Consider the following 25,871-nt stretch of genomic DNA (forward strand, 5'->3'; position numbering starts at 1 on the left):
GGTTCACTCCATTGATTTGAGTCCCAGTTTCCTTCCCATCACTGTTGGTTCCCTGTACATTTTCTTTTGTTTCACTTAGTGTAGCCTTCATTTTTTTCATCTAATTTGCAACCAAATTCAACCAATTCTGTGAGCATCCTGATTACCAGTGCTTTGAATTGTGCATCTGATAGGTTGGCTATTTCTTCATCACTTAGTTGTATTTGTTCTGGACCTTTGAACTGTTCTTTCCTTTGGGCCATTATTTTGTCTTGTCGCGCCTGTTATGTAGTGAGGGGCGGAGCCTTAGGTGTTCACCTGGGTGGGTCAACCCAGTCCCTGGGTTGTGAGCTGTGTGTGGTGGTGGGGTTCGAGAGGGAACAATGGCACTTGCTCCGCTCTCTGTTGGAATTCAGTCACTTCTGCCGCTTCCCCCAAGCAAACTGGACCCGTCTGGTGCTGATTCCTGTGTGGGTGGGTTTGTGTATGTTCAAGGACCCTGTGGGTCTCTCCAACGAACTCTCCTGTGAGGCTGGGAGTCTCTCTGGGCACCTCAGCCCCCCACAGGTGTTTTCAGTTGGTGTTTTGAGGCTTTATTTCCCCGAGCTGGTACCCTGGGTTGCGTGGTCTGTCTTGCTCCCCAGTTTCGTCTATTTTATCAGCACGTAAATGTGGGACCACCAGTTCGCCAGCCGCCTTGTGCGCTGCGCCCCTCCACAATCCGCTGCCTCACTGGGTCTGCCCGCTGCCACCTTGAGCGCCCAGGGTCTGCCACTGCTTTTTTTGCTGTGACCCCTCTCCACCTGGCCTCCCAACTGTGCCCCTCTGACCCTTCTGGATGAACGTGTCTACTTTAACTCCTTGGTTGTCAGACTTCCATACAGTTCAATTTTCTGTCAGTGCTGGTTGTTTTTTATTTCTAAATTGTTGTTGTCCTTCTTTTGGTTGTGTTTGGAGGCACAGTATGTCTACCTACGCCTCCATCTTGGCCAGAAGTCCTCAAGCCACACTTTTATAAGGAGAAGAAAGGGTGGATAAAGGGTTTGAGAAAAGGTTAAATGAGTAGAAGGGTAGGTAAGGGTTTTGGAAAAAAGATTAATTGGATAAGAGTTGCAGTCCTGAGGTGATTTTCCTCTTTTTTTTTTTAAGATTTTATTTGTTTATTTTTAGAGAGGAAGGGAGGGAGAAAGAGAGAGAGAGAAAAACATCAATGTGCGGTTGCTGGGGGTCATGGCCTGCAACCCAGACATGTACCCTGACTGGGAATCAAACCTGCAATACTTTGGTTCGCAGCCTGCGCTCAATCCACTGAGCTTTGCCAGCCAGGGCTTCCTCTTCTTTATCTGTTGATCAACAATTCTTTATCTGCATCACAGGTGTTCCCTCCCTAGAACACAGTGGCTCAGATACCTTCTCAAGGCCCGCTGACCCCCAGGGGCACAAAAGTCAAATTAACTGTGGACCTCCTTGAGTCACTGGTCATGCATGCCAGCTCCTGGAATAACAGCTTTCCACGTACATTAATCACTTAAGCCTGTCAAGTAAGGCTAAAATCTAACTCTTAACTTCCCCTGTTACCCCCACATTGAATTTATGCGTCAGTCTTTGTGATTGGAACCCAAGAACTTTGTCTTTCAGAAGCTCCCCAGGTGATCTTGATACAACCAGTATCAAAGTACATTAAAAGAACCACTGCCACCCTGGCTGCTGTGGGCCAGTGGGTAGAGCTCTGGCTTGCAATCCTACAGGTCACCAATTCAGTTCCCAGTCAGGGCACATGCCTGGATGTGGGCCAGGTCTCCAGTTAGGGGCGTTCAAGAGGCAACCAATCCATGTTTTTCTCACACATCGATGCTTCTCTCCCTGTCTTTCTCCCTCCCTTTCCCTCTCTCTAAAAATAAATAAATAAAACCCTTTAAAAATAAATAAATAAAATAAAATAATAAAAGAAGCGCTGCCCTTGGGTATTTACCTCTCTTTCCCCCACCCACTACCACTGCCCACCTTCCAAATTCCCAGGAGAGAGTCTGACTGGCACACTGTGATCAGAGGATGGGGCTGTGGGTGACACGAGGAAGTGGCCATGCCGGGCCTCTGCTGCTGCCTACCAGGATTTTGTTCAAAGTAGGAAAAAGTGCCCCTCTGAGTCAACAAGAAAAGAAAGACACCACTCTAGGTAGATCAGCTGCTCCACTGGCAGACTCCTTCCCTGGGTTTTAGCTCTTCACAGCCTCCAGCAGGTAACACATGTCTATGTGCTCTCTAACCTTATTGGCTGTGACATATTGCTATATCAATAGGACATTTCTCAGAGGAAACTGATTGGGTAGATCGCAAATGGTCCCCTCATTCAGTAAGTGCCTATTGTTGAATAAATATCATCTTGCTAATTTGTCAATGGTTTATTCTTAATTTTTACAAGAACTTATTGAGTCAAACCAAGGAGACATGCCAGGAGCAAGATCTCAAATGCTTCCCAAAATAAGTTTTTGCAGCTTCTTTTATGTATTTGAGATTAAGGAGGAATGTAAGGATTACAAGGACATGGGAGAAAGGAAGGTGGGGATTGGATTACAGTGTACTTAACAAGATTATGTGCTTCCTTGAGGGTGGTTATGTCTTATTTCAGCTGCACTTACCCTAGATGCACAGAAACAATGGACAGAGCTTATTTAAGGCAAAGATAAAGCTGTTTTTTTCAAATCCTGACCTGAAGTCATGCTTATTGATTTTAAAGAGAGGGGAAGGGAGGGAGAAAGAGATGTAGAGAAACATCCATGTGAGAGAGAAACATTGATTGGTTGCATCTCACACACACCCAGACCAAGGATGAACCTTCAACCCAAGCATATGCCCTGATCTAAAATTGAACCTGCAACCTTTCAGTTTATATGACAATGTTCCAACCAAGTGAACCACGCTGGCCAGAGCCAAAAATAAACCTTTCACTAAAAAGTTGTAAGCCTAGATGTGACTATCCACCATGACCTGCCCAGCAAGAATTTATGATCAGATCACATTGGTAGGGATACCTTCCTAGACCCCTTTTTTGTTCACAATGCCCCATTTTGGTCATAAATCAATCCAAGGGATGCATTGATAACCAAACTTTCGGTCAGATCATCTGTCTAATTAGCAATTGGCTTCTTTCAAACTGTACCACAGAGGTCAAAATCAACATGGTAAATACTCTGATTCATGGTGTTGTGATAATCCATGGGGGTCTAGAGTTAAAATTGTACATTAATATTAGCAGAGTTCTTGGAGCCAAGTGCTCAACAAAATAGCTTCTCTGTTCAAGAAGAAAGTACATTTCAAGAGAAGGTCTTCTGTAAGAGTTCAGTAAAAACAACAGAATTTTAAATACTATTTCTGAAAGATTTTCCTCTGTGGGCATAGGAATAGAAGGAAGTTGGGACAGAAGAAAGTTGATGGCTACTGGGAAAGGAGGGCGGGACTGGAAGGAGGGTCAGGCCCTTGTGACTTCTGCTTCAATGGAATTCATTCATTCGGGTTTTTTTTCCAATCATAAGAAAAGTTTATTTAGAAAGTCACAGAGGTAGAAAAGGTGAGCCAGCAGGACAGAGTGGGCTCAGGAAATAAGTTACAGAGGCAAAAGTGGGGCCCTTGGAGCTTCGGAGAGAGAGGGGCAAAGGAAACGTGCCTGGAGGGAAGGAAGAAGGGAGGGGCAGGTGTGGGCACACTCCAGAGAAAGTGTACTGCGTTCACTCATTTTTTAAAAAAGATTTTATTTATTTTTAGAGGAGGGGAAGGGAGGGAGAAACAGAAGGAGAGAAACATTGATGCACGAGAGATACATCAATTGATTGCTTCTCACGTACCCCCAACTGGGGACCTGGCCCACAACCCAGGCATGTGCCCTGACTGGGAATCAAACTGGCGACCTTTTGGTTCACAGGCTTGTGCTCAATCCACTGAGCCACACCAGCCAGGGCATTTTCTTTAGAGTTCTTCAAAATATATTTTATTGATTATTACAGTTGTCCCAATTTTTCCCTCTTTGCTCCCCTCCGCCTGGTACCGCCATTCCCTCCAGCAATTCCCTCCCTTAGTCCATGTCCATGGATCATGCATGTATGTTCTTTGGCTTCTCCATTTCTTATACTTTCCTTAACACCCCCCTGTCTATTTTGTACTTAATTCCCGCAACTTTTACCCCATTATCCCCCTTCCCCTTCCCAACTGATAACCCTCCAAATAGTCTCCGTATCTATGATTCTGTTCCCATTCTGGTTGTTTGCTTAGTTTGTTTTTAGATTCAGTTGTTGACAGTTGTGTATTTGTTGCCATTTTAATGTTCATAGTTTTGATCTTCTTTTTTTTACATAGGAAGCTATCTCCCAGCACCCGCCCCCTTGCCAGTCACTTCACTTTCTCCCCTTCTCCCCATATGCCAGTTGTGCCCTTCCAGCTCTCGTCCTGGTGCTGAATCCCAGAGCGGGCAGGTCTGTGTCAGTCCTAAGTCTATTGCAGGCCCTTTAAGAGGAGTCTCTTGAGAATCCTGCAGTTTCTTCCACATCCCTAAACCCCACTGATTTTCACAGCCAGAATTTATGGGGACTTATCTTCCTGGTGCTGGAGCCCTGAGCTAGGTGGTCAGGTGTGGGGCTGGGATGCCTGCCCGGAGGCATCCCTCCCGATTTTTATCTATTGGGTGTGAACGTGGGACTGCCCATTCTGCAGCCTCTCCGGCCTGCAGATCTCTCTGCCCCTCCTACCCATCTGGGTGAATGTGGCTGCTTTAAATCCCCTGTTGATGGACTTCTACACAGCTCGATTTCCTGACAAATCTGGGTGATACTTGTTTTATAGTCTGGTTGTAATTTTTGCTGTAGATGTGCATAGAGGCAAAGTGTGTTTATCTACACTTCCATTTTAGCAGGAAGTCATTTTTTTTGAGAGTTTCAATAAGAGTTTAATTGGGCCAAACTGATGACATACACCAGTGAATGAGATCTTAAATGCTCCTCACTCATTTTTTATTTAACAACTATTTACCATGTGTTCACTGTGGTGCCAGGCCCTGTTCTGATGCTGGGGATACCGCAGTGAATCAGACAGACAAGAGTCCTGCCCTAAAAATAAGTGGACTGGGAGCCGCCGGCGCCTTCTGGAGACAGAGCAGAGCTTTCCAAACGTGCGGCTTTGATGAATCGAGGGGGTCCAAGTGTAGGGCCTTCCCCAGTGGGTTCTGATTCTACCACCTCCCTGGCCCTACCCCGCTCCCACCCTTTCTGTCCCCAGCCCCCAGTGTGACAATTGGATTGATTGTTCTAGTCCCAGGGGAAGGGATTCAGTGAGGAGCACAGATGGTAGGTAGAGGATGACAGTGCGCAAATGCCACTGCTTGCTGCCCACACAGGCCAGAAGGGGGACTGCGAGGTACTCACCCAACACGCGCTAAAAGGAGACACGCTCTGCAGGTCTAGCCCTGTTTTCACACAGACAGTACTCTGTGCCCTCAAGTGATTTTCAGGCTTTGACATTAGATTAGATTGTTCTTGGTTTCTTCTTTTTACTCTTCTGCATTGTGAAATAGGACACATGTAGAAAAATTCATAAAACATAAATACAAATACCCATCCATGTAACCACTCAAGGAATAAAATAGTGCCAGTACCCACAGAAAGCACCTCCCTCTCTGCATGCCTCCCCAGTCTCCATCCTTCTCCTGACTTTTATGGAGTTCTCTTCCTTGATCTTCTTAATTGTTTTACTACTTAACATATGCGTGGATTTTGTTTCATTTGTCTGTTTAATAGCTCAGAGTCATTCCAGGTCTCGTCTGATAAATATGGTGGGAGACCATTTTATCAAAGCAAAAAGTGCATGTTCCGAAGCAACAAGGAGGGTGATGTTCTGCTTCATGAGAACCAGGCATACTGAAAGAAACCCCAAATGCTGTGTGCTGACAACGTCACTGTACGGACTTTGGTCATTTGGACACATGGATTCCGATTCCCCTATTCACCTGTTGATCTCGTTATTTCAGAGTCCTACCTAACAAGTAGCCTTGCCCCGTTGAACTACGTTTTTCCAACTTTTATCTGTTTTGATTTTTCTTTGAAGCAGCCCTTAGTGATCATCCCCTGGAGACACTTGAGAAGAAGGCCTGTGTTCACTTTGTCCCAGGCCTCTCCACAACACGAGTGTCCTCTGTGGGAAGAGTTCCCCAGGAGTGGGAGAGCGTGGAGTTCCGTTCTGGGGGAAAGGCTATGAAAACTGGAAAATTTTCCCCTCAGGGTTTTCTGGCCAAGAACTTACTGCCTGTCCATCTAGAGTGGTGTGGGTTCGACCTTCCCTGCTAATGGAAGGATGGACAAGGGGCCACTCCAGCTTTGCAGTGGCCTCTTCCAGTCTTTGTTGGGTGAGGTCCAGTCCCTCTTCATTTTTATAATACAAGAATGAACCAAATAGACAATTAATTGTTTAGAACAGAATTAACATGAGCTTAGTGGGTCAAGCATTGCCGAGGTCTGTATAACACCCACAAATGAATGGTCGGTGAGAACATTTCACTTAAATCAAGATCAACATGTAAGGCCCCCATGGAAATGGTTAGACTAAACTTTAAATCTATTATACAAAATATAAAACTGAAGGAAAAAACTCTGAAAACCTAAGGCATTATGAAGTAGTAATAGCAAAGAGGATTAAAAATCGAAAATAATTAAAAAACCCTTTATTGTCTTACCTTAAATGATTATAGAGATAACAGATTTTTTAAGAGTGAAAAGGAACTTGAGAGTCCTTAAACATCATCCAATTCATCTTCGTCATTTATAGAAAAGAAGTACACAACAGTTCAAATGTCAGATTAATTTCTCTAATAATATTCGCATAAGCTAATAATCAGTTGAATTTCCACTTCCCAGTGACACGCCACCTGATGTGGCCACGACGCAGACTAGAGACAGACCACACAGTAGGTCACTCACACAGAAGGCACAGTGCGTGGTGGCAGGAGATTTTGGGTTGGCGCTTGAGCCCGGGTCGGGCACTCAGAGTCAGCGTAGACGCCGAGTAGGCACTGATCGGCAGGGTCACCATCCTCCTGTGAGGACTGTGATGTGTAATTCCCAGGGACGGGAACTGGGTTCCTGGCTCAGCCTTTGTTTTGGGTCTCAGCACCACGAGCACTGCTGCGTGAGCGAGAAAGCAGGCTGGTATCAACTCAGCCCCCACCGAACAGTGTGTGAAAAGGTCAGTGTGCCTGCGGAGTTTACAGGTACTCTTGCAAGTCTCCCAACGTGATAAGAAAATAATGTTTTCAAACATTTGTTTTGTCTTGTCATCTAGCCCAAAGGTGATGTCATATAGACACTAATGGCTAGTTTGGCGTTTTAAGTAATTTATTAAAACTTTTAGTCATGATATTAATTTTTCCATCTTGGTAATATTTTTTTACAGGCTCAGAAAAAATGTTTGAATCAGACTTCGCCCATTTGTGCTTCCAAGACCCCAGACGGCCTGCGGCAAGCACAGATTCCTGGTCTCTTGAGCACCGCACTGCCAGGTCAGGGGCCTCCCCAGCTTGTCCCTGTCCCCCCAGTACTCAAGGACACACCTCCCACACCCCTCCCTCTGCCTCAGTCTCCCTGACTCAGTCTCACCTCTACTCCGATCACTTCTTTTTTCCAAGTCCTTTCCACGTGGTGTCTGTAGCACCATTCTCTGTACTACTAAGCAAGTGAAAAGCACTTCTAATTAAGTTATGATGCATTAAATTATATGAAAAAAGTGTGCTGCTAGAAACAACAGAAGTAGTGTTATATGCACAGGTGACTCTGCGATTGTCCTCATGTTGCTTTATGTACATGTATTTAGAATCCCTCTGAGACTAAAACACTGTAGGCTTTGTCTCCCGTTTTTTCGAAAGCTTTGAACACCTGCATTGCTCCATGAGTGCTAGAAAGACAAAAACTTGAGCACTCCTAGTCAGTCCCCTAATTGGGCCTCCTTTCCTTAAGTTGTATGTTGGGTCTTGGTAATACTGACAGATTACTGGCTTGAGGCCTATTGCTCAGACCTTATATAATTTGAAACTGCAGCATTGGCAGCTTTTATTTATTTATTTCTACTCCTTACCTAAATAGCCTTTAATAATCCTCACCTCTGCCTCTAGAGCTTTCAAAGATAAATGAACTTTCTGCTCTCCTAATCACATCAAGCATCCGTGATAAAGACGTCCCTTTTGGAATGTTCCACCCTCTGCAAACAGTGGACTCGAGGGTCATACGATGAGCCTGATTTACTCTTTCTGTTGAACATTGTCTTACGTGTTAATTCTAACAGGGCAGGATTCTGGAAGCAAAGCTATACCAGCGTCCTTAGGAACCACACAACCACAGCAGGAAAAAGTTGGATCGCCGGCTGGCCAGCCCACGGTGCAGGTAGAACACAGTTTACATGGTTTCTTCTTAATGTTCAGCGTAATGGAGAGAAAGTGTCCTTGTCATCTTCTGTTCCGTTGTCACTGCCCAGTATTGCCTGCACAGTCAGCCCGGTGCCGGTGTGTCTGTATAGATGTGCTCACTGAAGCCTCCCCGGCAGTCTGGGCCTTGTTGTTAACATTTGTGGGATGAAGGTGTCCATTCTGTTTGCCACATGTTTACAGTGCTATCATTTTCTCACAAGTTAATAATATACCAGCAGCCACCACATAGTAGGCATTCAAAAAATGTAGTTTACTGTTGAATGTTATCACTTATTATATCAAAAGTGAATCTGTTCCTCATACTGAGAAAATGTTATTTTCTGCAATAACAACCAGGAATGTTTGAAGTAGTCCCTATGGGCTTTCAACTCAACCACTGATCTAAAAAGCAAGGGGAGCCCTGGCTGGTGTGGCTCAGTGGGTTGAGTGCTGGACCACTGGTTTGATTCCCAGTCATGGCACATGCCTGGGTTGCAGGCCTGGTCTCCAGCTGGGGGCATGTGAGAGGCAACTGGTCCCTGTTTCTATCATTTCTTTCGCACATTGATGTTTCTCTCCCTCTCTTCCCCTCTTTCTAAAAAAAAAATAATAATAAAATCTTTTAAAAAATAAAAAGGAAAGGGGAAAAAAGTTTGGTTTTCAGCTTACTGAGGCAGTGATTCTTACTGGCATGTGGCAAGAATTGTTAAACACGCAGCACCTGACTACGTAGTCAGGGGCTCTAACCTCTGTCCCCTTAGACTGTAAAATGAAAAAGTGACAACAGCCAACACAACAATAGTTGTCCGGTTTGAGTAAATCAAAATTACACCTGTTTTTTGGGTTTTTTTTTTTTTTTGTCAGATTGGCAAAAAATACATTTTTTGGTGTGCCACAGAATTTTACTAATTAGTTTATGTGTGCCATGAGATGAAAAAGGTTGAAAATCGCTGTGCTAAGGCCTTAGTTACTTCTCCATCAAACTGAACAATTAATAGTTTAATCAACCTGTTATAATCTGGGCCTGCCTGGACCACTCAGTGGAGGATCTGGTTCAGTTCTCAGGTTCTCACGCAGGCGAATTTGTTTCCTTAACATGACATGGAAATGCCTACTAGATTACATACCTAACTGTGTGAAACAGGAGCTCAGAAGTGTTTGTTCCCTTATTAACCACTGAGAAAATGAATTAGGTGATTATCTGTTGGATTTTCAGACGTTCATGGAGTTGGTATCCAAATATTCTTCTTCAAAAATATAACGATACATTTGCAGAGGAAGCTGGGGTTGGGCTTTACTGTCCAAGCCAAGTCGTTCCAAGGAACTGATAGGACAGCTTCCTGTAATCTCGACACAGGGCAGCTTCACCGCAGGGGTCTGCAGACTTGCTTGTTTACTTTTTTAGCAGGCCAAATTCAACATTGTTAGGACATGCTCTTGACAGGGAGCCGAAAGTATTCAAAACACAGTGACCTTTATGTGTAACTGTATTCTGCTTATTTTTTCTTCTTGTCTTTTTTAAAGATTTTATTTACTTTTAGGGAGAAGGGAAGGGAAAGAGAAAGAGAGGGAGAGAAATATTGATTTGTGAAGGAAATGATAGAAACAGGGATCAGTTGCCTCTCGCACACCTCCAACTGGGACCTGGCCCGCAACCCAGGCCTGTGCCAACTGGGAGTTGAACCAACTGAAAAGCACCAGCATTTCAGTTTTAAGGCTGGTGCTCAACCCACTGAGCCACACCAGCCAGGGCTATTCTGCTTATTTTTTCACTGAAAGGGAATACTAAGAGGTGTGTTTTGTGTTTAGGTGGACGGTCATCCGGGAGGACAGAAGAGGCCTGCTGCAAAACAACTCACTAAGGGAGCTTTGTGAGTGACCTTGGAAATGACCCATTTTGAACATTTCTCTAGGTTCCTAACCTTCAGTACTTACACAACAGAAGTCAGGTTATAATAAAATATATAATATTTTTAAAAATATTCTTTAAAACTCTTTTCCTATAGTTTGTCTCCATTAAGACTGATAAATACCTCAAGTGTAGTTTGAGCCTATTCTTTGCTCTTTTGTTCTTCAGGAGAAGAGCTTTTTAGGACACCATGCACCCTTCGGTTGGCCAAAAGCGCGTGGTTTGGTGCACTCCTATGATCAGAACAGAAATGTTAGCATAAGCTTAGTTGGCCGATGCTCAGGCATTGCCAAGGTCTGTGTGAGTCCCTACACGTGAGTGGTTGGTGGGAACACTGGGCTTTTGAGGCCAGGGCCACAGTTTGAGTCGCCTGAGGGACGGTTAGACCAAATTCTAAACCCACCCTGGTATACAAAGTATAAAACTGAAGAAAAACAGAACCACTACACTGTCAAGAATACCAGCTCTGTGTGTCCCTCTCTCTCTTTGCATGCAGAGGATTCGATTTCTTAATAGGACTCCCACTGACATAAAGTCTCTCTTTCACAGCATTCTCCAGCAGCTACAGAGGGACCAAGCCCACGCGGTGACGCCTGATAAAAGTCAGTTCCAGTCACTGAGTGACGCAGTACAGCGGCTGCTCTCCTACCACGTGTGCCAGGGCTCCATGCCCACTGAGGAGGACTTGAGGAAAGGTAGTCAGACTGTAACCCCAGAGGCCCTTTGACCCCAGGCCCCTCTGAGAGCTCCCCACAGGAGAGGGAGAGCCCCGAGCCCCCACATGGTAGCTAGGTCATTGTTTTTAAGGACAGACCTAACTTGTTCCCCGTTTACCCTGTTTCCCAGTCCACAATTAGGGCCGTGACTTACTCTTCTCACTATTCTGTGGGGATACACCAATGTCAGAGTCGGATTTGGGGGGCAATGAATGCAAAGCATTGTTTGCATTGCTGGCTGCAGGTGAGATGGCTCTGAACTGGGTACTCACAGTGATTTAGGCATAGTCCTGTGTTTAGACAGAATGCGTGCCCTTAGCTCTTAATACCGGTTGTATGAGTTAGACCGATCCTTCAGCACCCAAAAGCACTCTTTGAGGTTCCAAAGTGAGTCAGAGGATTGCTGTATGTCAAGAAACTGGCCAAAAAAGGTTAAGGATAAAGATCCCAAGCTGGAACTCAGCCCATTCTCATGCCTGGCCCTGCTGCCTCTCCCAGCCGTGCAGCTTAGTTCTACCCTCCTTCCCATCACCATTCCCGGCCCTGACACCGTCCGTTCCCCTCTGCTGCTTCAGTCCTTCCCTCCGCTGCCAAGGGTCTGCTCCCCTGGCCGGGGTCTGATCTGAGTGTCGGGATCTTAGTCCACCATGCGCTTCCCTGGGAGGTCCAGGGAATCAGGTGCAGATCCAGAATTAAACAGGGCTGTGAAGAGTCTGAGAAGAGTGAAGTAGAAAATGTGAGACCTTTGGAGACCAACAGACAAGGACAGAGCCACAGCACCGCAACCTGCGAGATGTCCTGAACTAGTTTGTGTCCTTAGTTAAAGCTGGCCTGCCCAGCCTGGACAGCAGGGCTGCACTGCTGCAGCTGCTCTGGGTTTTTGTGCTGTTGGGGAAGAGTGGAGGCTCACTACTGTTGCTTGTCTGTGTAATATGGTTTTCTTTTATAGGTGATGTTAAAGATACTATCTCTTGGCTTCTTAATTAAAGTTAATATAAGGTAATATCGAAATGACTTTCCATGTTCATAGCGGTGGACAGTGAGGGAAAGTGGTGCAGAAGTATTACGTTTAATCCCAGAAAAGCTACCTCAGGAGAGAAAATTGCACAGATACGACGTGTGTGAACAGGGGAAGAGTAATGCATTACAGTCCTGTCCTAAGGAATGAAAGGCCGAGTGGGTGATATGCACTCTCTGACTGTTTTCTCTCTCTCTCTCTTTTTAAAGTTGACAATGAATTTGAAACAGTTGCCACTCAGCTCCTTAAAAGGACCCAAGCTATGCTTAACAAATACAGATGCCTGCTCCTGGAAGACGCCATGGTAAATTCTGCTCCCAAGCGTGTTTGTTTATTACACTCTACAGGTCACAGCTACCGATTCAGAGAGAGAGACTCCAGGGAACCGCATTTTCCCAGCATAGTTTAAAAGGCACAGATACTTAAGTATGTGGAAAACCTTACACTTGACTGTCACTACCGCTAACAGCAGCTAACAACTATGGCACTGTACATGGTCGATCACCATCAGTGCTGGGGTGGTTGTTCCTGTATAAACGAGGGGCCTAAGGCTTTGGCTAAGTAATTCTCCCAAGATCATATAGCCAGTGAGCTTGCTGGGTAACTAGCCCAGCCAGGATGCAGACCAGGGCGCCTGACCCCCGGTCCACACACTCGCACGCTCGCTGGGTGCTGCCTGTCACCAGCCCAGAGACGTGGGAGAGGGCTGGGGCACAGCAAGGGATGGTCGTTCCAAGTGACATCTGAGGAGACTGGATGATGGCAGTGTTAGCATTGACTTTGTCCTGTTTTTAACTGTTAACATGCTATAAAATTCACACTTAATTTTCCAATGTATAACTTGATGGTTCTTAGAATATTCACCTGATTGTGCAACCATTGCCACTGTCTAATTCTGGAATATTTTCATCACTTCATATAGGAACTAAAATTGGTTTTAAAGCACTAATTCATTAGAGAAAGGAGTAAGATACCTCAGGAAATGATGGAGAGACCAAACCTGTTCTGAGATTTTACAAACAGTTCTAAAATCATATGAGCTTCAACCTATAATAAATTTGTCTCTTACAAGTGGTTTTCAATTTGCGATCAGCTTCGGACATGTGCCGTGGGGGACTAGTGGTATACCTTATACACATACACGCTGTCATGTAAATATGTATTATGTGTGTTTGTGTTTATTTAAATGTATATATTTTTACTTAAAATGATGGCTCCAAAGTCTGCAATAGTTGTTCTTATATTGACAACCATGCCTAAAACAAAACTCTGAGACATCAAGAAGACTATCATTTCTGAGGAGAAGACCAACCACTTATGTGGTCAAATTGTATCTGCCATGAGTTTTCATGTTAAATAAGACCCAGAGATATAATTTAAGATTTGATTCTGTACAGCAAAAAATAATTTTAAGGAAAGCTTTAATAAAATAAACAGATTAAAACAGAGTATAAAGTAAAAGGTCATTTTAATGAAAAGATTTCCAAAATATTATCAGAAGGGGAAGCAAGGAAGGTACCAGAATAGTGTGTATTATTGCTACCATTTGTGTGCAAAAAATACAAAAACAAACAGAAAAAAAAGAACATCCATGCGCAGATGCACGACATGTCTGTGGAGTAGGTTAGTGAACTGTTAGGCATGGGTGCCTCCAGGGGGTGGGGGTGGGGAAGTGATGCACAGGTGGGCCAAAGAAGACAGGCTTACTTTTCACGTCCCCTTTTTGAATTTTGTACCAATGTGTAAATTATCTTTTCCCAAAAAAACCCACAATTTAAAAAAATGCATCCTAGGTAGCAAGGAAAAATATGACTACATGGGACACGACTGAACTTAAACATTGAATTCTCATTTCTGATCACTCCCACTGTTCCAAAGGTGCAGGGAGATGTTTGCACTTGTTAAAAGGCACCGGGGGGAAAAAAAAGAAAAAAATGAAAATAAAAAAGGCACCTGAAATGACTGGACTCTCTTACTTTCAGCGGATCAATCCCTCTGCTGAGATGGTGATGATCGATAGAATGTTCAACCAGGAGGAAAGAGCATCTCTGTCCCGAGACAAGCGCCTGGCACTGGTGGACCCTGGTAAGGCGCGGGGAGAAGGCAGAGGAGCGCTCCCGCTGGGGCTCGAGGCTGCGGGCCTTTGGGGAGTCCCTCTGAGCCCACCTTCAGTATGAAACTGAAGATAGACTATGAATTCTGGGGGGCAAAAACTCGGAGTTGAGAGCAGGATATGAATGCTCCAAAAAGGTCTATGTTCTAGAGAATCCAAACTAGAATTTTACATTCAGTTTAGTGATTATTTTTCCCCATTGTAAACTCAAACTGCTCAATCGTTCTCTAATTTTTGAGAACTAAATTAAGTCCAAAGCCCTCCCAGAAGCAATTAAACCTCAGCAAATTATTGAGTTATCTTACTATACAGATGGCATTGTTAGAGGGAAAAATGAGTAAAACGTGGTCCCTGCCCACAAGCTGTAGAATTGTGATGTAATTGTAACTTAAGCACTTTTCTCTCACCCGCCAGCTTCCTGCTCCTGCTCAGTGTACACCTGTTAGAGTCAACTCGCATTCTGCCTTGTAAAAATGAAATCTCTGTACTTTTTTCTAGCCTCTACAATTATTTAAGTCAAATAACATTATAACAATTAATGCATCATAGATTTTACCCATTCTTTCACCATCTTATAAAAGAAATGTATTTATTCTCCAAATTTTCTTCCAGTTCTGGTTCTGGTTCCCATTTTCATGTATCATTTATATGTAGTTATATTCATATGTCACGTGCTAATTTTACTCTAATTTTCTTCCATTTAACCATCTGAAGTTTTTGTCATTTGCTAAAGTCTTTAAAATAATATTTAATAAATTTTAGTGTATAAATTTAATACTTAACTAATCCATTCCCCTATATTGGACTATTATAGTAAGTTCTCACTTAATATCTATAATTTCTTAGAAACTGTGATTTTATGCAAAACTAGTCTAAGGAAACCAATTTTACCATAGGCTAATTGATATAGAAAAGGAGTTATGTTCCTATGGCATATTTCTGGTCACAGAAACATCAACTTCTAAATAAAGATCCAAAAACACTTCTACTATTAAACACTGCAATAAATGTGAGCTATGTATGTGTTTAAGAAAGATTAATAAAAACAAGGTGATTCCTTTCCAACCCTGGGCAGGACACTCTTCCACGGTAGGACATCATATGCACACTCAGGGTCACTGTAGACACCCAGTCCGCGTCACGTGCATGCCTTTGGGGTTGGGGAGGAAGCCAGTGTCCCCAGAGGAAACCCCCATCAGACACAGGGAGAAGGTGCAAAGTCCACATGGACAGCAGCCCCGGCAGGGAATCAGGTTTTTACGTTCATCAGTGATGCAGAAAAGTGTTGAACAAAACGGTATTTGAGGACTGCTGTGTTTTCCTGTGGCTCTACTCCCATTCTACTAATGTCTTTCTGACACTTAAAGACTAAAGTTCTGCCTTGTTTGGTGTGGCTCAAGAAATGTCCAAAGAGAACGTACAGCCCTTGCGCTCGGTCTAAAGGAAAAGTCCAACAGAATTGCTGTGTACCTAGAAGAATCCTCAAATCTTTCCAGAAAGGAAGGGAACACTGTAGGATAGATTTCTGACCTTCTTCCTCAGAGCCTGAGCTCTGTTGTGTGTTGGTGAGCTGAGTTTGCAGACAAAGCCCCCACTCTGAGTCAGCCCCTCAGGCATGAGCTCGGCCTGGGGCTTCGTCCCCCTCCGTGTTGCGCCAGCACAGCCAGTTGTTTGTTGGGTGGAATCAGCTTTTGAGGTTTCAAGGCTGTATGTGCTAGACCTTTGATTTTGGGACTTGGTGAACAAGTTCATGGTTGTGCGTTTATAGATGTCACCCCAGCCCTATTTCACTTTCATGACTTCAGAGTTAACACTTTCTCTGCCCTTGAGCAATAACTACAGTCCGACTTCCATCCTCTGTAACCTCCCCCAAACCTCACTAACATTTCTCTTGCCGTTGCCCTTGGCTCTTCGAGCCTGGCTCAGCTCAGTGTTTGCTCACAGACACAGTTCCCCACTGTCCTTCCAAGCAGATGTCATTTTGGATCAGTATCGATCTTTGTTTTGTGCTCCTGGCAAAATGCAGCTAATTCTGCCAGGCCCCCTTACGTGTGTCCAGAGTGACTAGAGTGCCATCACCCGAAGATACACCGTGCCCTGCCAAAGCCTCCTTCCAGAGCTCTGTGTCCCAAGGAAATGAACCAGGCTGATACTAGCATCTAATTTCTGTTTTCAGACTGTTTCAAAGCAGTTGGTAATTTAAAAGACTATTTAAAAATAACAGTAAGAGATTAAATCAAAGTGTAGCTTTTTGCCTCTCTAGTTTTTCCTATTGTCATCCAGCAGCTACCTTTGCAAAGAGGTCTGAGCTGCTCATCTGAAGGCTGTGTCCCTATAGCCCTGTTACTTTCATGGGGTGCCCCCTCGATGACTATGCCCCCGCACCTTCTTGGACATGAAAGATTATGTCAGTGGTATGGGCTGGGCTGGAGCAAGATGGCTTTGCACCTGACCCACTGAGGGTCTGTTGTATTGCCCTTACTCTCTCCTTCATTCATTAACATTCTTTTTGTTTCCATTTCCAGAGGGTTTTCAAGCTGATTTCTGTTGTTCCTTCAAACCTGATAAAGCTGCTCAGGAGACGCAGTTTGGCAGGAGTGACCAGCATGGTGGTAAAACAACCAGCTCTCTCCATCTGACGGCCAAGGCCCAAAGCAGAGACCGAGCCAAACCAGGCATGGCAGAACCAGTGAATCATGACCAATTTCATCCAGTGCCTAACCACATCGTGGTCTCTGCAGAAGGAAACATTTCTAAAAAAACTGAATGCCTCGGCAGAGCACTGAAATTTGACAAAGTGGGCTTAGTTCAGTACCGGAGTGCGTCCGAAGAGAAAACCAGCCGGAGAGACACCCTGAAGGGCAGCGAGTGCGCTCCCCTCCCCGAAGGGCCCCGGAAAATCTCGTCGAGACCGGATCATGGTACTGAGAGCAAACTCTCGAGTACACTAGCAGATTCTCACTTGGAGATGACGTGTAACAATTCCTTCCAGGACAAAACTCTGAGGAATTCTCCAAAGAATGAAGTTTTACACACAGACATCATGAAAGGGTCGGGCGAGCCCCAGCCAGATCTCCAGCTCACTAAGAGTTTGGAAACAACATTTAAAAACATCTTGGAACTCAAAAAGGCTGGGCGGCAGACCCAGAGTGACCCCACCATTAGCGGCTCTGTTGAGTTGGATTTCCCCAACTTTTCTCCAATGGCTTCGCAGGAAAACTGCCTGGAAAAGTTCATCCCGGACCACAGTGAAGGCGTTGTAGAGACTGACTCCATTTTAGAAGCAGCTGTAAATAGTATCCTAGAGTGTTAATAGCAGCAGCCCTGCCCCTGCCCCGCCCATACCCCGCCCCGGACACATTAGTCTTTCCTGGCAAAAGCAAATGGAACCGGTCTCCTGTCTCCAGAACTGCTTGATCCTTCATCACAGGTTATCCTTTCTAATCTCAACCCCGTTCTTTGTTTAAGAGCAATACTCATCGTGGTTACAGGGAGATCCTTTCGTAAAATTAATCTTTGTTAGAAAGCAGTCTGACAGGCCCTACACATTTCAAGTGTTCTGAAAGCGCTTTTAGTCTTTTTGTTGTTGTTGTTTACCTGTTTTATTTTTTTAAAAAATACTGTAACTCAATGAGATCACAGTATACTTGGCCCTGGGTAAAGTTCTGACAATCATAAGTCATTTGAAAAGAATAGACTTATTAAAGAAAATCAAATAGGACTGATAGAAGCTACTTTTTAAAGAATTTCCTGCTTTATCTTAAAATTTTGACTTTTGGGGTTTTTTTTGTTGTTGTTGGAGAGGAGACCACAGGTTCTCCCCTTCAGCCATCTCTGGGCAGCAGGTTGCTGGCGGCCCCACCAGGGACCGCTCAGCACGGTGGCAGCACCCAAGCAGGGCATTGGCAGGGCTTCCTCGCTCACTGTCCGAGTGCTTTCCCGATGCTCCTGGAGCACAACCTCGCGCTCTTTCAGCAGATCCATGTTGGATTTCATGTGGGCAATGCTCTGTTCTTAATGACGTGACTTGAGATCATTTCACCAGACTAAATAAAGGAGAATGGAAACCAGTTCATGGCACAGTGTACAGGGGAGGCCGGGATAGAGCCATGCGGAATATACTATGTATATATGTAAAAGCATATATATGTTAACTATTGAGAAAAAACAAGCATTTTACCTTTTATGATTGGATATAGTCAACATACGATGTACGTTTTTGTTTGTTGCTGGGTTTTGTTTCATTTAACCTGTCTTTGCACCCTCTCCCACTGCAAACAGCCAAGTGTCAAAGCACTTTCATTTGAAAGCAATGTTGTAATTTTTCAGTTGAATCCTTAAGGGGACTTTGGCCTTGTTTCTGCTTCTTGTTGTCTGAGAACAGTAGTCACCTCTAGGAGCAATCATTACCAAAACACAAACAAACCAAAGGTACCCAGCCAGCCCACCACGGAAAGGAGAGATTTGAGACGTGGGATTCCCACTTGAGAGCCAAAGGACACGCCCTGTCATGGTTTGTGTTTGGCCTATGTTCATATTAGTGAACATGACTTGTTGCTTTATTTATTTATATTTCTTTTCAGGGAGCTTTCCCCATTTTCCTTTCTTCTGTACCTACCCCAGGTCATCCCATTTCTGTTGTTACTACTTTCATTCTCACTGTCATTGTAACCATCAGTTATGTACTGCCCGTGGGAAAGCTACATAGTGGTGTTTGACCTGTACACATGCATATGTGAACGTGCCTGAGCTGTTCAGATCTGAGGTCATTGTGGTTACAGCATGTGTGCACGCTCCCCCTTCTGCGTATGCACTCTCTCACTAATTCGATCTCTCTGGCTTCAGAGGTGCGCCCACTGGTCTCCACTCTAACACATTGCCAGGATTTGCTTCTGGCTGTCCCGGAATGGGGATGACTCCCATTGTCATCATGTTGGACATTTATCTTACAGATTGCCCTGTGATGGAAAGGAAGGCCTCTGATTACTAGAAAACACAGCAACAGAAGACCTGTACTCTCCCTGCCCCTTTGTCCCTCCGTGCGAAGGCACCCTGTGAGACAGCCAGTCTTCTTGGAAGCGGAGTACCTTCTCCCCACTTCCACCCCCCACCCCCGCTAATAGGAATTGGAAAATCTGGGCCATCCTAGGGTCACCATTTTTTCCTTATTTGTGCCAATGCCCAAGTTGCAGATTTCCCTTTTCCTTTATTGTAATGTGTTAGAAAGATAAGTTGGTGTTGCCAGATGGAACATTCTGTTCGGGCAGTGCTAGGGTAACACCCTGCCCAGAACCCCCGATTTCATAGGCTGTTCTTCCCTTAGGGTTCATACCCCCTCATTCCTAGCAAGACTTAAAGATAGCCCCTCCTGATCAAATTCTTCTCATTGTGGAACTTTATACCTGGAAGCCTTCGTGAAGGCTGCTAATGAGTTACATTAATTACTGCAAATCAGTGGAATTCTTAAGAGACAAGATAAGTTTTGTGTACATTTGTCACACCTCTCCCCTCGCCTGTCCCACTGCCCCGACCCCAGCTTTTCTGTATACCATCCAAAAGGGTTTTTAAGCCCTAACATTGTCTATCAAATGGAGAGCCTAATTTACCAAAATGAAACTTGTAAATTTCTGTGTCCTTGTATGTAAGTTTACTTTTTATGGAGGAAAGATTCTGGATAATGGCAAATGAAGATTACGAAATGCATTTTACTCCTGTGATTAGGTTATGTGCACACAGGTCATAACCTGCATGTCGAGCCCCCTCCAGCAAAGGGTAAGAGAGCTCAGCCTCGGGTGGCCAACATTCAGTTGTTCAGGTTCATAGTCAAAGTTAAGTTTTAGAACTACTTGTACTCAGTAACAAAAATCATTTTCTTTCTTTCTTTTTCTGTTGTTGTGGAAAAGTGTGGATTTGTTATTAAGCATTTGATTTTCTGTGTCCTTAAGTACTGCCTAAAGGTAAAGCAAATTTTAAACTGGCAATTACGAAAAAAGAACTATTTTAGCTCTGAAGAATTTAGTAGACTTTGTTAGATTAGGGAGGCCTTACAGACTGACTTGACTTCAAAGAGGACGCGTCACTCACTGTCAGTGTGGTGTGGGCTTTATTTGCTTAAATACCTTCATTTGTATAGTATGTCTCACTTGAAATTGCTTTGTATACATTTTGTAAAAATATTTATAAAATGTTTTGTAAAAAAAAGTATAACAAATTGCAGTTTATTTTGTTATGTTGGATAAATACTGTTAAAGAAACCAGTCAGTAACTATATTGTTAATCCATGGTTAGGAAATGTTTAGTTGGAGATTACAAAATGAACCAACCATTGCAATACAGCCAAAGATTTGGGAAAATGTGCAACTGTGATTGTCTTGATTTTGCAAGTAGGAATGGCTGCTCTTCCCAGAAGAAAAGGGTAAGTGTTCAGTGTGAGCGTAAAATATGTTTACCATTGCCAAAAAGTAGCCTAACCAGTGAGGGGGTAGAATTTTAATTGACCGGCCTTTCCAAACAGTTGCAAATTAAACAAAGTTGGTCAGTGAGAAAGTGTAACCACATACACCTCTGACCTCCTCCCACTCCTGTCACGGGGCCCTTCCATAGCCAAGGGAGCACGAGTGGGGTCACTGGACAGTTACATCAGGGAGCTTCAATCTGTAGGAAGCTTTCTTCCGTGCAGTCTTGTATTACGTTGTTTCTGCCAGGACAGGAAGGCTAAGGGCTAAATAAAACTGTTTCACGTACTTGTTCCAGAATTAACATGTTTCTCTTTGTAGTCACACCTTTGACCAAATTGTATTGAGAAATGTCTGTAATCTTATCTATAAAATGAGCACCATGAGGCCCTTCTGAGTTCCTGTCCTCACGTGTATGACTCTACCCAGATTGTTAAGTATAACATCAGAGGATGAAATGTATTTCCAGGGGCCTAGAATTCATACTACTGCCCCTTACTTTATGGTTTCATTGCTTCCCCCCACCCTGAAAGCAATAGAAGTCATGAACACAAGATTCAGCAATAATCAATCTATAATATAAATAGGAAGTTGTCCTCATATAACTAACAGAAATTAGAATAATTATTGCAGGAATCGTTACATCAGTGGATGGATCCCTTAATGTCTTTTGCAGTGTTGCCCTAGTGTCAAGCTTCTTTTGCTAAGGATAAATGTGTGTCCATCATGACATTCTTGTCTTCGATCCCTTTGCAGTGGGGGCCCCCCCATGAATGAGTTGGAAGGAAGGGCCACCTGGCAACTTAGTTAGGATCCGTCTCTGTTCCTCAGCGGCAAGCCCAGAGACACCAGGCACTTTCTCTAAGATGGTTAAAGCCCTGTGTGTATGGCCTTGTTTCTGGAGAGGGATCCTTAGTACTCCCTGACGTGGAGAAAGTAGCCAGTAGATTCTTGGAGGTGAAGAGAAGAGGAGAGAAACAAACGCCACCGTCTGGGGATCGCTGAAACTGCACCACTCAAGCAGGACCAGCTGTGCTGTCCTCATGGGACGAAGCTCGAAGCTCCGGCTCTGCTCGGCCCTGTGTGTGCTGGGCACCGTTAACCACCAAACCTCCAGGCAGTCTACAGACATGGGAGATAGATGTGTAATTCAGGACGGATTTCTCTTCTTTTTTGAAGATTTTATTTATTTACTTTTAGAGGGGAAGGGAGGGAGAGAAACATTAGTGTGTGGTTGCCTCTCACACATGCCCAGGGACCTGGCCTGCAACCCAGGCATGTGCCCTGACTGGGAGTCAAACCAGTGACCCTTTGGTTCACAGGCTGGCGCTCAATCCACTGAGCCACACCAGCCAGGGAGGAAGGATTTCTTTTCATGGAGCTCACAGTCTCGAGAGAAAACAAGCAAATAACTACATTACACTTGGGAACTGACTGGGGTTCCACAGAAAAAAAACCAGGGCCACATTTCTTTAGGACTGCCACTTGGTAAAAGCTACAAACTGTATTTCCGTGTCCTGGTTCTTAGTACAGTTTCCTAGGTTATGTTTGAGGGGGAAAAAACTTTCTATAGGAATTAAGGTAAATGAATTTAGTAATTATAGCATTAGATATGTAGAGGAGCCTGGTTCGGTATACACACAAATGGTAGAGGCACATCTGTAGCACAGAGTAGATTCTGTTACATGAGCAGCCTGTGTCTACATCGCTACAGGCGAAAGGCCTTTACGAGAAACCCTGATCTGCATTCCTCGTAGACGTGTGCTGTAGCCTGGCCTTGGACAACATTTGCAAAGGCAAGAAGATCCTTATGGAGGGAAAAAAAAAAAAGTTTCTCTGAAGGTTAAGGAAAGCGGTGCAAGGGTGTGGGCAGAAAGTACCTTTGGCAGCAGAATCTGGAGACGAGTCCCAGCACTGCACCTAACACACAATCAGACACTTTCAGGCGGGTCACTCGCAGCCGCAGCTTCCTCCCTGGTAAACTAGGAAGACTTGTCCTGACCCTCCATCGCATAGGGTGTGAAATGTGTTAAGAAGTATGGGAGGTAGAAAAAGCTCATGTTCCATTGTCCCAGAAACAGTTCAGAAGAGGTTTGGGTTTTTCCAGTTTGGGTTTTAGTTTTACGTACTGCACACTGTCTGCTTCCTACCCTAGCTTTCCTGTGTCTACCCTTGACCCTCAAACAGCTGCTTTCCTTCACCTGTTCTCTTTTTCCTTCCCACGTTTGCTCCCTTATGCTTGCTTTTCAAGATCAAAAGCTGTTGTCCATGTCGTCGTCTTCAACTCAAGGCTATTCTGGCTGCTCTCACCCTATAGTAAGTCCTCACTTAAGGTCATTGATAGGTTCTTGAAAATACAGTAATAAAACCAATTTTACCATAACCTAATTGATATAAACAAGAGTTAAGTTCCTACAGCATCTCATCAGTGTTATGACAAAACGATGTTATTCCAGGACCTTCTATAATGTCTTTCCCACATGCTGCCTGGTAAGCCATGGCCCCCTATGAGGAAGCAACAAGGAAAGCTTGAAACCAAACAAAGTAGGCTGCAAGAAGGGTCATTACCCAAGAAAGAGGTGTGGAAACTCTGTTTCATTACCCAAGAAGGATAGGTAACTACAGATAGGGCCCATTTCAGGTGTGTTGGGTGTGGTGCTTTTGCCTTACTGAGAAGGCGCTGCTCAATTAGCTCAAGTGAAAAAGAGTAGGATTCCAAGTGATCCCAAAGTGCAGAGAATACTGACATAACTTATCGTGGGATGTGTTGGCAGCGGGGTCCTGGGGTCAACTCAGACAACCACAAAATGCTGGCCCTGAAAGAAGTCTTAAAAAATATATAGTCAAGCCCTGGCTGGTATGGCTCAGTGGACTGAGCACTGGCCTGTGAACCAAATGGTCATCAGTTCAGTTCCCAGTCAGGGCACATGCCTGGGTTTCGGGCTAGGTGCCCAGTAGGGGGTGCATGAGAGGCAACTACACATTGATGTTTCTCTTTCTCCCTCCCTTCCCCTCTCCAAAAATAATTTTTTTTAAATCTTAAAAAAAAAAAGACCCAAGCAGATATGAAGGTTGCATTAAGTGAAATAAAGAAAAATCCATAGGGAAACACAGTGGAGATGAAGCTGAGATTCAAATCAATGGTTTGGAACACAAGCAAGAAAAAAAAATTTAATTAGAACAGCAAGAAGAAAAATATTTTTAAAAATAAGGATAGTATAAGGAGACTCAGACATCTCCAAACATGCCAACATCCGAATCAGGGATGCAAGAAGAAGAGGAAGAGCAAGAAAATAAAAACTAATTTGAAAAAATAATGAAAGAAAACTTCCTTGATTTGGTGAAGGAAATAGACATACAAGGCCAGGAAGCCCAAACAAGTGGGACCCAAAGAGGACCACACCAACACACATCATAATTAAAATGCCAAAGGTTAAAGATAAAGAGAGAATCTTAAAAGCTGCAAGAGGAAAGTGGAGAGTTAAAGATAATTTACAGGCAAGAAGGGACTGGCAAGAAGTATTCAGAGTGATGAAAAGCTAGGACCTACCACTTTGATTACTCTATCCAACAAAGCTATCATTCAGAATGGAAGGGCAGATAAAGTGCTTCCCAGACAAGGTAAAGCTAAAGGAGTTCATCATCACCAAGCCATTATTATATGAAACATTAAAGGGACTTATCTAAGAAAAAGAAGTTCAAAACTATGAACATTAAAATAGTAATAAATGCACAACTATCAACAATCAAATCTAAAAAACAAACTAAGCAAACAAGCAGAACAGGAACAGAATCATAGATATGGAGATAATTTGGAGGGTTATCAGCTGGGAAGGGTGAGGATGGGGGAAAAGTTGCAGGGATGAAGAAGCATAATTGGTAGGTAAAAAAAATAGAGGGATATTCAGAACAGTATAGGAAATGGAGAAGCCAAAGAACGTATATGCATGACCCATGGACATGAACTAGGGGGGTGGATCACAGGAGGCAGTGGGGTGTAGCAGGCAGAGGGGCTCAAAGAGGGAAGAATTGGGACAACTGTAATAGCACAATCAATAAAATATATTTTTAAAAACATATAGTCAAGTAGTTTCTAAGACAGACAAATCACAAGAACCCAGAGAGCTTTTTGTTAAACTAAAAAAATATGTGACAAAGGGCATACCACAAAATGTAAATCTTGCTCCCATTCCATTTCCCAAAAATAACACCCATCTATAATTTATGTATCCTTCCAAAAATGTTACATACAACTACATCTACAGCCAAAAACAAGAACTACTAGGACCACTCTCTTAGGCCTACTTTGCATCTTGCTTTTTCAAACACAATACAATACAGGCATTTTCCAAACGTTGGGAATATTATAATCAGGATTCTTTGGTTGCAAGCAACAGAAACCGATCTGCTTAACTAGCATAAATGAGTTTTATAGGATGGAAAAGGATTGAAGGGAAGTTTGAAAAAACACCAGGCTTGAGGAGAGGAACAAGGAAATTCCAGATCTTCCTCATAGATGGAAATTCTTAAAAGTCTTGCCCCGCCCTGGCTGGCGTAGCTCAGTGGATTGAGCGCAGGCTGCAAACCAAAGTGTCACAGGTTCGATTCCCAGTCAGGGCACATGCCTGGGTTGTAGGCCATGACCCCCAGCAACCACACAATGATGTCTCTCTCTCTCTCTCTCTCCCTCCCTTCCCTCTTTAAAAATAAATAAAATCTTTTTTTAAAAAAGTCTTGCCCCAAACCTACATTTCTTCTGTCATTATTTCTCAAAATTCAAAACCAAAGGAGGAAAGTTTAGGGTCTTGTGCCCTTCCCACTGGGCAGGGAGAAAGACTGAAACAGACCTCCCAGAGATACTTTCAACTTCTGTATGGAGGGCAAGCCTATGGATTTGGTACTCCACTCCCACAAGAATGTACATGAAGGACAGACCTGTGCACAAGAGACTGTTAGAAAATGGGAATGGATGTCAGCAGGCCAAACATGAAAAACATCTACCGCTGAGACTTTGGGACTTAAAGACCTACCTCACTGCATACAGTTGCACAGCCTTCCACAATTTCATCATTCCCTAATGACGGACAACTGAAGTGGTCAAGAGAACAGAGGTCCTGAGGACAAGCTAAAAAGAGTAAGATTCTCGAGGCTGCAAATGCCCATGCCACATTCTCATTCAGTAACATCACTTTGAAAAAAAAAAACGAAAACCAAAACCTGTACCTCACCTACTGTTTGAGCACA

The 25,871-nt window shown here is 43.9% G+C and overlaps 1 protein-coding gene across 3 annotated transcripts in view; it reads left to right on the forward strand.

Moving 5' to 3' along the window:
* Nucleotides 1–20,383, forward strand: part of BICRAL (BICRA like chromatin remodeling complex associated protein) — a 99,041-nt gene extending 78,658 nt beyond the window's left edge. For all 3 annotated transcript variants that reach the window (XM_045843106.1, XM_045843108.1, XM_045843107.1), the window contains 7 exons: nucleotides 7,411–7,516; nucleotides 8,296–8,393; nucleotides 10,226–10,287; nucleotides 10,875–11,020; nucleotides 12,269–12,363; nucleotides 14,042–14,144; nucleotides 16,698–20,383. In XM_045843106.1, the coding sequence (XP_045699062.1) occupies nucleotides 7,411–7,516; nucleotides 8,296–8,393; nucleotides 10,226–10,287; nucleotides 10,875–11,020; nucleotides 12,269–12,363; nucleotides 14,042–14,144; nucleotides 16,698–17,485 (1,398 nt within the window). In that variant the 3' untranslated portion in view covers nucleotides 17,486–20,383. The remainder of the gene's footprint in view (nucleotides 1–7,410; nucleotides 7,517–8,295; nucleotides 8,394–10,225; nucleotides 10,288–10,874; nucleotides 11,021–12,268; nucleotides 12,364–14,041; nucleotides 14,145–16,697) is intronic.
* Nucleotides 20,384–25,871: the final 5,488 nt, after the last annotated feature.

The sequence above is a fragment of the Phyllostomus hastatus genome, unplaced genomic scaffold, assembly GCF_019186645.2.
Source record: "Phyllostomus hastatus isolate PE091 unplaced genomic scaffold, TTU_PhHast_1.1 phas_contig_40, whole genome shotgun sequence".
Classification (NCBI taxonomy): Eukaryota; Metazoa; Chordata; class Mammalia; order Chiroptera; family Phyllostomidae; genus Phyllostomus; species Phyllostomus hastatus.